Source organism: Lactuca saligna, chromosome 5, assembly GCF_052625555.1.
Source record: "Lactuca saligna cultivar CGN05327 chromosome 5, ASM5262555v1, whole genome shotgun sequence".
In the NCBI taxonomy this organism is placed as follows: Eukaryota; Viridiplantae; Streptophyta; class Magnoliopsida; order Asterales; family Asteraceae; genus Lactuca; species Lactuca saligna.
This window is the reverse complement of record NC_136421.1, coordinates 17,259,297-17,275,342: the sequence shown is the minus strand read 5'-3', so window position 1 is coordinate 17,275,342 and position 16,046 is coordinate 17,259,297. Positions and strand designations below refer to the sequence as shown.

At 37.3% G+C, this 16,046-nt stretch overlaps 1 protein-coding gene across 1 annotated transcript; it reads left to right on the top strand.

Annotated features, from left to right (window-relative positions):
• Positions 1-13,068: 13,068 nt before the first annotated feature.
• On the top strand, positions 13,069-15,675 carry LOC144997645 (uncharacterized). Its single transcript, XM_078957529.1, has 7 exons — positions 13,069-13,542; positions 13,718-13,880; positions 13,999-14,199; positions 14,281-14,526; positions 14,664-14,817; positions 14,926-15,148; positions 15,235-15,675. The coding sequence occupies exons 1-7, from the start codon at positions 13,245-13,247 to the stop codon at positions 15,591-15,593; spliced, it is 1,644 nt and encodes a 547-aa protein (XP_078813655.1). The 5' UTR covers positions 13,069-13,244; the 3' UTR covers positions 15,594-15,675.
• Positions 15,676-16,046: the final 371 nt, after the last annotated feature.

Here is a 16,046-nt window from a genome sequence, read left to right as displayed (position 1 = left end):
TCTAGAACATGACTCAAAACTTTTGCAAAAACTCAGAAAAATAGATAAATTCTATAAGCATCCTGCTCTGATTCCAAATATAGTTGTAATGAAATCATGTATGAATTATGAGATCAAAGTAAAGTAAGAATGATGAACACGAGATCTGAATAAAGTCTATTCGGCTCAATTATGCTTTCACTACGTACAGAGAGTTTTAGAAAAAATGATGAAAGTTGTTATCTATCTCTAGTACACATCCCATATATATAGGGATCATGAAAGCACACAAAAAATATAAGGAAATGAACACTGAAAACTTCGATACATAAAGTGCCTTTATAATAAAATAACAGACTATCGAATCTATCCATGACCTTCGACACCTTACAACACTATTCGGCATCTACATCTCATATTCATAAACATTTAGTTACAAGTGTTTGAATGGTAAACACACTAAAACAATCAAATGGCTCTTTGAAAACTAGTCTAAACAGTTAATGAGCAGAATGAACAGGAAGAAACAGGAAAACAACTTTATAATGGATCCTAAGGGGCCTATTTATAGGCTTTGGAAAAGCCCATGAGACGGCTTGACCAATTAGGTGTTGACACATCATCATGACCTAGTCACCAGTTGACAACTTTGCCCCACTTAACAGGGAATGGATGGAATATTCCAATTCCAGTATTATTTTGTTAGGGTTTCATCCAAGTTTTGAGTCTTCATATTTCTTGATCCTTCTTGATCAACATTTAAAGTGTGATGAGAAACATGAGCTTCATGTTGTTACATTATCTTATAAGATGTCATCAACTTCCAGAAGTGTCATTGATCAAGTTGAGTTGTTTCTTGAATGTTGGAATGTGTCTTGAACTTGAAGAAGTACAACCACATGTTAATGATGGACCATGAATGAAATGTATGTGTCATTAAGAACTTGGACATACCTTCATTCTACATGATGTGCCATGTGTAATCTTGTTGATCCATCAATGTGATCATGTTGATCCATTGACTTGAGATGAGCCACCAAGTATTCATGTTGATCCTTCAACGTCTTGTTGAGCCATAGAGTTGTGGATGAACCAACAATATTTCTGATGAGCCATCAATATTCTAGATGATCCACCAATATCTTGATGCTCCATATATGATCTAGATGTGCCATCTAAGATCATGATGGTCCAACTTTCTTTCAGCAAGTCCTCCATGTAAGCTTCAAGTGCTCCATGTTCAGCATGTGCTCCATGTCAAATTCAAGTGCTCTATCATATGATTCTTCAAACACTTGTTGAATCTTCAAGATCTTTCCAACATGAAACATTCTGATAATGTTTGATAGAAAATGTAAATCAATACTTGACTTATTTCAAGTGATAGTCACATAAAAATATTTTCAACAATTGTGGCCACCATGATGCAAGCAACTTTTGTTGTATCATTATAGTGTTTCTCGTAAGCGACTATTTCTTCAGAAGTGGCATTTTCTTCATCGATCTCATCCAATGGTCTCTCAAGGAAATACTCCTTTTCCTCGAAACGAAGGGCCATTTTTATGTTGTGCATCCAGTCATTGTAGTTGGTGCCATCCAATTGCACCGTGGAGTAGATGATCAACATGAAGAAGTTGTTATTGGAGGAGGAGGAGGAACCAGAAGCCTCGGTTGGAGTAGACATCTATAAAAGAAAGATAGTTTTTAGTTAGATAAAAATAATCCTCAATATAACACCCAAAAAGAAATATCAAGGCTAGGATCCAACTAAATAATTCACAACTTAGAAAAGGGATGTCGTAATCTAATTGTACATTATATAAAGGTAGGCAAATAATGAAATACCAATTTCACCATAAGAAAACAAAATTTGAAAGAATTAGGTTTTAATGAAATTCCTAGATCTTTTGAGATTCATTGAAACTCTTCAATGGCATGTGTAATCTTAATTATGCTCTTCCATTTGTGACTGAGATACCGAGGATCACAAACAAGATGTGAATAACCATACAAATTAGTTTGGCACTCTGGATGTCATTTATCATCTCTTTTTAATGTGCATGTTAACCACACGCGCTCCATTAATCAATCATAAATTCCGAGACACCCATTGCCACTCTTTATTAGTCCCTATTTGTGTGTCGGTTAACCATACATGCTCCAATAACGACTTATAAAGTGCAATGTGCAATTTCATGGGTTAGCATACAATTTCACATTTTCCTAAATTAACTAAGATTGAGATTTAAAAATTAATGTTTAGTTACTTTTAGTCGCATTATACTTATTAATGAGAATTAATTGTCCTATCAAACCCGTTCGGCTATCGACACTCCACCAATCAAGGAAGCGGTGAGGGAGAGTGGACACCCATTCAACTCCTGTTTTATTGACAATTTCTTTGTACCCCCTTATAGACCGACTTTGTGAATGAGGCGTATTGGCGGTTTGACTGACTTAGTCATATACATATAGTAATAATTGAACATTTAATTCTACATATAGTATAAGGTGCATTTTTTTAAAAATTTTCAAAAAATCCTAGTTTGTATTTTTAGATTTCGAAAATTAAAAAATTAATTTACATTTAAAAAATAAACCAAATAATATTTGACATTAATTATTAAGTTCAATTAATATTCAAATTATTTATTTATACACTTAAAAAATCAATCATATTAACCAACAAATAATTAATCAAGTCAAATATTTATCTCCTAACTTCTAGGATTTTATTTCATCATCAAAGATACATCAAAATCAGATTTGGAGGGTAAATATAGCAGGTAATTATCACATAAAAGCAGATTAGCTAGATAAGCTCCAAAAATTCGGATCTAACTGAGCTCACATCATGAGCACCAATGCTCATGTCGTGAACATTGATTTTTCAAAAAATTTATTTTCTTTTGTTTGATTAATTAACCATTGTGAAAATACATGAAAAATAGCCATAAGGCTCTGATACCATTGATGGAAAACATAGATCACAAAAATCTATGCACTAAGCGGAAAAACATTTAATAATTAAATGATTAGGGCACACATGCAACCTATTGAGGATCTATGTCTTTCACATATAGGAAACATACTATGAAATATAATCCTACAAAGCTTTTCTAATGAAAAAAGAATTCAATAGCATAAGAAAATTACGTTGAAGACTGTTATTGCAAACAACCTTGAATCATTCTTCAAATCTTTTGGCACCTAACACCACAAACATCGTGCATCTGATGGTTCACACCTAAGACTAGCAACTAAGGATTATGGAGAGGGAAGAGGTGATTTTCGGCTAGATCTCCCTAGGGTTAGGAGTGCCAAAATGCATAGCTCTAGGGTTCTTTTTATAGTGCAGTCAAGAAACCCTAGATAAGCCAAACCCAATATAATAATATTATCTTGAACCGGGTAATTATCTAGCTTCTTGAATATTCACCAAGGATAATTCTAGAAACCCTAAGGCTCCTGAAAACTATCCATAACCTCATGGAGGGTTCAGGAATGCCTCTTGCTCAACTATTGAATAACTACACTTTAGTCCCTGCATTTTCAATTAATTCTTTTAACCACCAAATTAATTCCAATTAATTTATGACTAATTATTACTATTTTTAATTAATATATTAATAAATCATTTATTCCAATTTATTAATAAAATAAAAAATCATTATCTCTTTCTAAAATATCATGTCCATTGGTAGGTTTGAAGGAAACCCAAAAGGACTGTGCTACTATCAATTCAAGTTTATACCAATTATAGTTATGAGCTTAGAAACCTAATCCAACAGTTTTGGACCTACTTCCACAATATTAAAACATTTATATCAAAACCTACACAGTAGGTCACACTCTAGAAAGTGAGTGAGAGATTTAAGATTTTCATGAATATTAGTAGATTGTCCATATAGATTGGACATTACATAGTAATTTCCTAACACTCACAAGTGCTTGAAATAGAGATTTAAGTATCGGAACAACCCACATTTAGATATTTTTTCATGGATCTAGTCACAAGTGATTCTAGGATGATAATATCTTTTATTCTTCAAACCAAGATGCATATGGGGTTTTGCTTACGGAATCTATCGATTGGTCTGCTCTAACGATATTCGTAACTAGTAGTCATAAGGGACATGTCGATGTAAGATATGACCAGTAGACTAAATCTATGTAGTTAAAGTTTATTTGTTCCGTCTCTTAACATGGGAAATGCTATCCATGGGCGCTTTAATGATTTGGTGTTGACATTTAATGTGCATGCCCAGGTCTTGACTAAAATTGATGTATTTAGTTTACCAGTCAGATGTAGTAATCACAAATATTTATCGGCAAATGGAAATTTGAACACTGAGATTGACCCTAATCAATGTCTCAGGTTCATACGGATATCAAGAACAAATGAATAATTGATCACTTATCTAAGGATTGAATTTTGATTATGATTATAGTTTAATAGTTGCATTTGGATGACTAAATTTTTGTTGATTGTTTGAGAAGTATTAGACCTTAAGTAGCTGATGACATGTCCAAGTGTGTAACATCCCAAAATTTCAACCCAAAATTTTTTGTTTTAAACATTACCAAAACCATGAAATTAATCATCATATAATAAAACCATAATCACACGCCTCAAATGTAAAAGCGAATGTATCAAATCAACTAATGTCAGAACATATCCAACATCCGAATAAAACTCCCAGGATAAACTAAAGTTGTGGTGTGTTGAAACGACCCAAAAATACGACCCAAAAATTTCGTTTTTCAATATAATCAAAACCATAATATGAGTATCATAACATAGAAAAACATACGCGATGCATCCCAAATCATAATAAAATACTGTGCGGAAAAACTGTATCATACTATATCAAATCCTAAACAACTAAAACCATCCCCAGGATAAAAGCTAAGCTGTGGTGTGTGCGATGCTATCACCCTGAGCTCTTCCCTTTGCTTGCGGAAGTACCTGAAACCAAAACTGAAACTGTAAGCACGAAGCTTAGTGAGCTCCCCCAAACTACCACATACCATACAATAACATATAAACACATATTGGGCCTCGCCCACTGCATCGGGCCGAAGCCCGGAAACTGCATCGGACCGGAGTCCGGAACTGACTGGGACCTTGTCCCCTGCATCAGACCGAAGTCCGGAACTAACTGCATCGGACCAAAGTCCGGAACTAACTGGGACCTTGTCCCCTGCATCGGACCGAAGTCCGGAACTAACTACATCGGACCGAAGTCCGGAACTGACTAACTGAACATGGCATAGCATAACACATCAACTAACATGAACACATATACGACATACTTCATCGGGCCGTAGCCCGGAACACATAACACTTAACGCATAGAACATAGCACACAAATCCTGTTCGAGCCACGAAGGCATCAAACATACTAGCTACTGCGTCGGACCTAAATCCGGGAACTACTGCTAACTGAACGGGCCGGCATTGTGGCCTTAGACCCGTTCCTACTGGAAGGAAACTCACCTCGTAAGCTGGCTGCTGAGTGTGTGGCTCGGGAAGCTAACGACTGCTGCTCCTGAATCTCCTCGGCTACAAGTCCATAAACACACTCAATCAAATACTAAACACTGCACTTGGGGTAAAATGACTCTTTTACCCTTGGTTAAAGTCAACTCTCTTTGGGCTGACTCGCCGAGTTGGGCCGCCCAACTCGCCGAGTCCTACTCTCACTTCTCAGTTTTGCTCGCTGCTACTCGTCGAGTGTGGCATCGACTCGACGAGTACCCACTTGATCCAAGAACTCAGACAATCTTCATCCGACTCGCTGAGCCGTATGAACAAACTCGACGAGTTGTTCTTGATCTTAAGAAGATTGCCTTGGACTCGCCGAGTTGTATGAACAACTCGCCGAGTCCCTCCATCACTGAGTCTACCCTCAACTCGCTGAGTCCACTCACTAACTCACTAGATCCACTCGACACTGATAAAAATGGAGGAATCGGGAACTCGCGACCCAACTCGCCGAGTCGTTCTTCCCGACTCGCCGAGTTGCCGCCATGCAACTGATTTTTACTCGATTTTGTTTGAATCCAACACATACAATTGATAGATCTGAGTCCAATAAGCTGATTTACCACGTAAAGTTTCCAACTTTACGTGTACAACCTCAAGAATAAGGGAAATAAGGCTAAAAGATGCACAAAATGGGTAGATCTATGGTTAATATGCAAGGTAACTCCAAAAAGGAAGTAGATCTGGGCTCTACAACACCCAATCATTCAGATCTAAAGATATCTCGACTTATTAAGGCATTCATGCAAACATAAGGCTTGGAACAAGCATCAACTAGATCTTAGAAGAGCTCTAATGGAGGTTTAAAGCATATAACAAGAGGGGAAATCCGAAAATACCTCAAATAACTCAGATTTGCCCTTGGATCTTTGCACTACAACTCTTCTCCTTGCTCCTTTCTTCTTCTCCTTCTTCACACCTTCACAAAATGGCACACAAAACACTTATAAGCTCTCAAGGTGGATTAGGGTTCTTTCTCACAGCTTTAGAGGGTGAGGGAGGCGAGAATGGGGGCTATAAGGTGACTTAAATAGTGGGCAACCCGGGGATTTAGGGTTTCACCCAGACGGATGGACTCGCCGAGTCAGGGATATGGACTCACCGAGTCCCCGGCACACGCGTGCTCGAAGTCGCGACCCTACTCGGCGAGTTAGGCTATGACTTGCCGAGTCCCTCTTGCAAAACTTACAACAATTACCAATGAATTAACATACCGGGAACGGGTCGTTACATGTGTGCCATGCGATCAACTCGAACTCTTCCCCTTACTTGCAGAAGTACCTGAAACCAAAAACTGAAACTGTAAGCGCAAAGCTTATTGAGCTCCCCCAAACTACCACATACCATACAATAATACAAATAACACATACTGGGCCTCGCCCGACATCGGATCGAAGTCCGACATAATCTGAGCCCCGCCTATTGCATCGGGCCCCACCCGGCATCAGACTGAAGTCCGGAATAACTTGGGCCCCGCCCAGCATCGGACTGAAGTCCATAATAAATTGGATATAACATATCATTAACATATAGCATAATCACATATTGTATCGGGCTTGCCCGACATCGGACCGAAAGTCCGGATCATATAACACATATCGCAACATGCATGAATCACGAAGACATCAAGAATACATATTATTGCATCGGGCCCCACCTGGCATCGGACCGAAGTCCGGAACTACTATCATCTAAATGGGCCGACATTGTAGCCGTAGACCCGTTCCTACTGGAAGGAAACTCACCTCGTAACGCTGGCTGCTGAGATGCTAAATCTGAAACTGTATGACTGCTGCTCCGGAAATCCCTGGCTACAAATCCCATAAACACTAACCAAATACTGATAACTAATCTCAGGGGAAAAATGACTATTTACCCCTGGTCAAAGTCAACATCTTGGTCAAAGTCAACTTTCAGTTGACCGGACTTGCCGAGTTGGGCCGCCAACTCGCCGAGTCCCTATCATCCTTTCTAATCCTCTACCCGCTTCTACTCGACGAGTTTGGCAAAGGCTCGACGAGTTCTTCTTCGATATTAACATCGAGTCTAACTTCATCTGACTCGCCGAGTTGTATGAACAACTCATCAAGTTCTCCTTCATCATATGAACACGTCCAGTTTGTGACTCCCCGAGTTGTATGAACAACTCGTCGAGTCTGTTCTTGAGGCATGAACCGACTCGTCGAGTCCTAAGAACGGCTCGTCGAGTCTCATGCATGCCATTACTATACAATCGATTCTAGTCGATTTCAGTGCATCCAATTCATAGATCTGGGCTTCTAGGGCTGGTTTTACACGTAAAGTTTCCAACTTTAAATGCATGCACAAGAGAATGGGGCTTAAACACGAATGTCATCCAACAATAAGCACTTATGGTTTGGAACAAGGCTATATTTGCATAAAGGTAGCTACATTTAGCTCCTAGAGCTCAATAACATCCAGATCTATGGTTTCCTTCCAAAGGAGAGTTTAAACCTCAAGTTTGAATCATATAAAGTTCCAAGAGAAGCATAAACAAGCATAAAATATGGTATAAGGGAAGAATAAGCAACGTGTTAACTTTATTACCAGAATATGTAGCAAATGGAGACTAGATTCTGGATCTCCTTTCTCTTCTCTTGATCTTCTTTCCTTCCTTCTCTTCCAAAACTTCCAAGCTAGAAGAAAAACACTCAAGCTCAACAATGGGGACTAGGGTTTACAGGGGAAATGCTCTAGAGGTGCTGGAGGCTGGAATGGGAGGCTATAATGACGTTTAAAATAGGGTACAAACCCTGAGATTTAGGGCTTCATCCAGACTAGCGGACTCGCCGAGTTCGGAAAATAGACTCACCGATTTGCCCGCTAAAACGCGTGCAAATCCCATCTCTACTCAACGAGTCAGGCTACTGACTCATCAAGTACCTCTTAAGAAAGGGAAATACCATATTTAAATTACATACCAGAAATTGGGGCGTTACAAAGTGGGAGCCTATTGGAGATAGTGTGCGAAGTCATTAATTATTAGTAATATATATAAATAACATGGTCCTTTGGGTTGGTCTCATGACACAAGTAGCAATAAGGAAATAAAGAAACATAAGTTATTAATTTATTATAAATTAATAAATTAACTGAAGATTATTTTGGTTATTAATTAAATAGTTTTAATTAATTAACATTGTAGAATATTAATGAGTTCTTTGAGATTAATTGGAATATTTTAGAACCCTCTAGAAAGAATGAAAATGATGATTTTATCCTCAAAGATTATGATAAGATAGGTTTTTGAAAATGATAAGGATTATCCTTGAGAATCTGATTAGCTTAATAATTCAAGTTGATGCCTATAAACAGGGTGCTAGGGATCAAACAATAGACTAATTTTCTCTTATAATTTAGTTCTCCCCTCTCTCCATATTCTCTTAGTTCGGAATTTATATCCTCTTTCCAAAGATATAGATTTTTTACAAATCCTTTCATAAGGTTTTCTTATTTGTTGCTTGAAGTATTGAGTTTAACTACAATACAAGGATTGGGTGTAAGTGATCTGATGAACCTATGTGCCCTTGATCCATGGAAGTGATACATGGACTAATCATGTCTTTGAACAAATTCCAACACCCCCTTCAAGAAGCTAGAATGCAAGCAAGGATGTATAAGTTTATCTTCGTGATTTGCATTTCTGGAAGAAAGGGAGGCTATGACGAAATCGGTTAGATTGTGACCTAAGCTATTGTTGCTCTAGCTATAGACTGGGATTACAACTTCTCAAAGTTAGTCTTCGAAGAAATGAAGAGCAACCTCCTGGGAAAGAAAAAGGACCTATTTTTGATGTACCCCAGGTTCCTTCAAATGATATTTACTAAAAAATATCCTTAAATCGAAAGGACGTTTGATACATTAGATATGAAAGCTTTGGGTAACAACACTTTTAGACTCATGAAGTAATCAAGAAAGTCTGCCAAAGTTGCTTATCAAGGATTAAAGGAGTTAGTTAAATTTGGAAAGTTTGCTGAGATTGAAGACACTCCTACTGTTAGTTCAACAAATGATGAGGTTGCCGACGAACACGTGGCACCCAAACTAAAGTTTCAATTCGCCTCTGAAGAGATTAAGTTATTTGATGATGAAGAAGATCAAGAGGATCAAGAAAATGAATTAACAAAAAATGAGTTTGAAGATTTTATTCATCAAAGTATCTCATAACTAGAGAAGGATTTAGATATTACACCACCGGTTGTAACCGAAAGGGAAAGTGATACAACGGTGCAATCTTCCATTCAGACACCTGAACAAATGGATTCTCTCATAGCAGAACTTCAGCGAACTGAAAGAAAGCCTCACCAAATAGTTCCTATCGATACTGAACCTCTATCTGATAGTGATCTAGAAGACTTAGCCCGTACTTTACTCCTAAGGAAGCGAAAAAGAAGAGATCCAAGGCCGGGAGTGTTTATCACAGACCCAATTCAAAAGAATTATACATCGATTGAGCCTGGTTAATGGCTCAAAACATACAAAGCACATTCACTGAGACCTCTCCAGTGATTAAATAAATGTCAAGCTCGTTCTCTAAGCCCATTCTTATGGATCAGGATTTTCAAAGTTAAATTGTTGAAGAAGAAGTCATACCTTCAGAAGGAGCTCAAGCTTCAAGAAGCTCATTTGAAACATCCGTGTTGGACATGTCTGAAGGAAAAAGCATGTTGCCTAAATTTGATTTTGTTGATGTCGTTCAGCTTTAGAACAGAGTCTTTGATCTGGAACAAAATTCTGCTGAAAAGGATTTGATAATTGGAAAGCAGGACATTCGAATTAGCGAGCTTGAGAAAGAGAACTCTGATAAAGATTCAAAGATCTCAGAGCTTTAAGCAAATCTTGGTGGTTTAACTGCTCTATTCTTTGATCTGAAACAATGCCTATTTCAGAAGTTTTGTGATGAATCTTAACCCTTGAGTGCTGAAGGAGAAAATATCACTATTTCTAGTTCAGGTCCCACCAATCTAACTTCACAATCTTCAAGGGAAAGAGTTGTAAGACCTGCTCTGGATGCTAATCTTGATACATTATTATCTTACGGTCCTCTTTCTGCTCAAGAATGAAACAAGAAGAAAACTAGGGTTAAGTACCTGAAAGGGAAAATGCTCATGATGAAGAATTCATATCAAAATGCTCGGGGTGATCACCCTGAAATGTTCTTCAGGGAAACTTGGAGGAAGTTCACAGATAAATATGGTGATCGTTCTGGTATCATGATGTGGGGATATGATGCTGAAAAGAAAATGTGGATCGTGAAGCTAAAAAAGTGGAAGAATTGAATATTATGAGAAGAAATTCAACTTCTTGTCTAGGAAAAAAATTTGATCTTTCAGAACTCATCCATGCACCTTTCCACAATCCAACCAATGATACCATGGCATGGTACTTCAAGAATTTTCTTGAGATCAAAGCGAAAAATAACTTTGAAGATTTAAAGATTGCTTTATCGTTTACTAAGAAGGCCAAGGATGTCATTGATCCACGCACAAACAAAACAATGGTTAATGTCATGTGGCCACCCACAAAGCAAGCCAAAAGGATTCCTCTTCCCAAATGCTTACCCGGAGGTACTTTGGATACAATACAATTATGGGTTTACTATGAGGCTACTGCAACAATGGTGATCAAGCTGAAGAAAAACCACTTTCGTATTGTTGGTCCCAAAGATTTGTTGATGTTTGGAGAACATGATATTTGCACTTTATCAAACTTTCAGATTATCGTAGAGAATGAACTATTTGAAGTTGCCGCGAAAGCTTTCACTGGTATGGTAGCTACAATTATCGACAAGAAGCTATGGGCAAGGGCATTTGACCAAGCAGACATACATCTTGTAGAGAAACCTTGAAGAGAACAGAAAGCAATAAACCAATGGGGAGATTGTTGGTATATATTTAGTGGTTTATGCTTTGTTTTGAATGTATTATGTTATTCTCGGTTTTGGATCGAAATCACCTAGTTATTTCGGTGGGCTTATTATGTATGGGCTTTAGGTTATATATATATGTATATATATATATATATGTATGTGTATATATATATATATATATATATATATATATATATATATATATATATATATATATATATATATATATATATATATATTGTTTGTGTATAGCCGTTCTAGAAGGCGTTTTTTTGGAAAACTCTATTGATTCATGGCTGAAGTATGATTAAATGTACTTGATAGTTATTCATAGAATTGTATGCATTCATGTTATTGAAATGTGTTCTTGATATATCTAATTGATTGTTTCGAATAATTGTTTGATTAAGATTCTGCATTAAATCATACGTTTGCATTGATACATTGATAGATCCGAGTTCAGGGACTTGCAGTTTTTCTTTTTCCTTTTTCCTTTTTTGTAGCCTGAAGCTAGTATGCACGAATCAGTTTTGACCTAAACCCAAACCAAACCTAAACCTAAATCCAAACTGATGGGTTCGAGGCTTCGACTCTCAAAATTCCGAGTGTGGTTCCGGGCTCAATGAGTTTAGAGAACTTTAAACCAATTTAAACATGAACTAAAATTGTATAAATACCAAGAGACACTGGTTTTCCATCTCATTGGCGATGTGGGATGATCTGAGCATATGAGGAAAGATAAATCGTTTTATAAGCTTAAAGTGGCGTTGGGTTTCAACCCTTCAATGATGTATGATAAGTTTAATTTGTTTGGAAAAATAAATCAAGAAGGATGTATGACGTGTTTTGACCTTAAGACCTAGGGTTCAAACATCCAACTTGCTAACCACCTGAACCTCCTGCTGCTTGTGGTATTATTTCGCAAAACATATTTATATTATGCATATACAAAATATATACGTTTATAAACATTATATATAATTGGTTCGATTTGGTTTCTTTTGGTTTTGTATCTTGTGTAATTGGATCCTTGTCGACATTGAATACAAACATCATTTGGTCAACCCTAGAATTATGATTTTATCTTACTGCACTCTTTACCTATGTTAGGTGATTGACTATAGCATGAATGTAATGTCCATAGAAATGTCCATAGAGTGAACACCATTGTCGTCTAACCTTAGGATCACTTGCTCTGGTTGAGATGCACTAAGAATTAACAATATGGTATGCAGAAGCTGGGTTGATCAAGAGGTTTCTTAGGGCAAGGAGGGTGGAGGATAAAGATTAACTTTGTTTGAAACTCAACCCCCTCTATTACCTTATTGTTTCGAGAAGACCTATATGAAATGTCCAAAATACCCTCATGTGCAAAGTTTTGTGGAAAGGGAAATTAATGCAATTTTTATTCATACAAAACTGCCTTGGAGAAAATTTAAAAACCATAAATACCGTTTATGACATTTTGTCAAAATAAAACGTGGCATGCTGACTATTTCACGAAGATGGTAATGGTCCATTATTTCATTAAGATGGTCAAGGTCCATTAAACATAAGCTTTCTTGACCCAAATATTTTGGACCTTAATGGGCTTGAACAATGAATACAGGATGAAAGGAACACACACGCTCACATCATCCATATACACCTTCCGACACGGTAGACCTCGTAATATGCCAACACTTTCCCGATTGATCGTACGAATGTAAATCTAACTAGACAAATTATCCAGCAACACTTTCCAATTTTCGAGACGACAAAATCGATATTTTTTCTTGATTTCAATCTCTGAATCGTCACTCCCATCTGAAGTTACTCTTGTGCGTAATGAGATTAAAACGACATAAAAGTCTATTGATTTCACCAAAAAGTTTGATTCTCTGTTGTGCAATCTTCACCCTTTTTGGATTGTTGGTACTAGCCTTCATCTCCGGCGATGATCTCCCCGCCGGAACCCCTATCCCGCCTCCACCGGAGCTACATAATATGACGGCGAAACCTGCAAGTACTTGTGCGACAGTGGAAGAAATGGGAAACGAAGCTGTTGGTCCTTCCGGCGGTGTCGATTCATGGAAACAGAGTTTGAAAGTTCGCAGATTGATTCGAAACCATTTCGAATCTCATGGTATGAAGATTCGTAACCCTCTTTTCTGAGATTCAATTTCTTGGCCCATTCTAAATCAATCTTGATTTCAACTTGAAACAAGATCAAGAAATGTTGACGTTAATCTGTTCACCATAGAATTAAACTGACAATTTAAATACAAACTGTTCGATAACGTTTTTCTCTTTTACGTTAGGCGCATCTAGAGTTCGTCTTCTACCTCCCGACAAGTTCTGCAAGCAAGGTTTTGTAATGGGGAAAGCTTCTGAGGCTGGGTTTGGGAACGAAATGTATAAGATCTTGACGGCTGCAGCACTTAGCATCATGTTGAATCGTTCACTGATTATCGGGCAAACGAGGCATATTGGTTCTTTCTTTTTCTCAATCTTTATCTACTACTACGAAATTTATATAAATATATATCACCCGAATCACAAATGCTTACTTTCTGATGATCCATGTTTTTTTTTTTACTAGGGACAAGTATCCGTTTGGAGAGTATATAACGTATGCCGATTTCTCGTTTACTTTAAAAGAAGTGAAACATCTATGGAGAAAAAATGATTGTGTTGGAAAATATGGACGACATCTTGTGATGCGGGTTGATGATTTTGAAAAACCTTCAGAAACAAACGTTCTTTGTAGTAACTGGCGAAAGTGGAAGCACCCAATCATATGGTAACTACTACAAGAATCCATAAATAATCACACCCACACACAATGATGATTAATGATTTTAGAAAGCTTTTCTTTTATCAGGTTTAAAGGTACGACGGATGCTGTGGGTGCTCAGTTTTTCCTAAAGAATGTACATGTTCAAATGAGGAAATCTGCTTCTGCATTATTTGGGAACACTGAGTTTCTTGGTTCTAGACCGAATGTAATCGGGGAGCTGCTAAGAGTACTGATATCACCTTCACCGGATGTTGAAAGAGCTGTTAATTGGGTCATTAATAATGGTCATGATCCTGATATTGCCCTTCATATGCGCATGCTCATGAACAAGTATGTAATTGAGTTAATTGGAAGATAATTGATCAAATGGAAATACGATCGCCTTATTTTCAAACGCTTTTTCTTCAAATATGTATCGTTATTTTCATTATATGAAAATGAAATGGTGTTGCTCTTGATTCTTATAGGTCTCCTAGAGCCATCAACGCTGCTTTAAATTGCATAAAAACCACCATTTCAAGAACCCCTCACCTTTCTCATGTCACACCCCGTGTCGTTTTGATCTCCGACACACCGTCACTCATTACAGAACTCATGCCAAAACTTCAAGGATTCACCGAGGTAATTAACATGCATTTCCACTAATCAAATCTTACAGAATGCAAATCCTTTGAGATTTCACAACTTCATTTTCCATCATCGATCCTAATAGATTCATGGTTATAATAGGTCCTTCATTTTGAATACAAGAACTTCAAAGGGAACATCTCCGGTGAACCTCAGGTTGTCAAGTTTCGATCAAAAGACTGGGGACCCGCACCTCGATGGGTTGCTTTCGTCGATTTCTTTCTAGCTTCACGCGCCACCAATGCTGTAATTACAGGTGCCCAAAGACGTGTAGGCACCACCTACGCCCAGCTCATCGCAGCACTAGCTGAAGCTCATCAACTTGGTGAAGCCCTTTTTCTTGTTCATCGTTCATATAATTAATATTTGGATTTTGTTGATGTAAACTCATGTTTTGTCTTGTGGATGAAGATGATGGTGGTCGGGGGAATTTTTCGTTTATCAGTAGCTTTCAGAGCAATCTATTGCACCGGGGGTTGCAGAATCAGGTCGGATGGGGTCATGTCTGGAACAGATTCGCCGGCGGGTTGAGTTGTCATGGACAGGGAAACCAGTGTGCGGTGACACCTGTTCTTCCGCCGGGGTGGTGGGACGGGTTGTGGCAGTCGCCGGTGGCACGAGACATACGGAGAATGGAATCGTACGGGGTGAAACTCAGTGGGTTTGGAACGATTGATGAAAACCGTGTTAGGGTTCATTGTAAGGCTAGAAAAGCTATCATAAGAACGATTCCGATTACTCGTGGATGTATTGGGTTGAAATGTATTTGATGAACATCGGAGAACAATTTTTTGTATTTTAGATATATTTTTTTAAAATCGCCTAAAATTACAATATTTTTTCATTTCTAAAGTGAATATTTTACTGATTTTAGAGAAAAAAAATGTTAGATTCACATATTAACAATTTATTATAGTTTTAGTCCTACGTCATGTAAAAAGAACTTTCTATATATTTCAGGCGATATATCTTATTTGTTAGGGCAAATGTCATATTATATATATATATATATATATATATATATATATATATATATATATATATATATATATATATATATATAACTACAAACTATCTTATGTCTAATCTAATCTTAAATATCATCTATCTTTGTTTCCTAGTGAGAGTTGAACCTATGACTTCTTATTTAAGAAAATCAATCATTACTGCTAGGCCAAAAGCCCTTTGTAGCAAATATCATATTAACCAAACAAATTGTCATG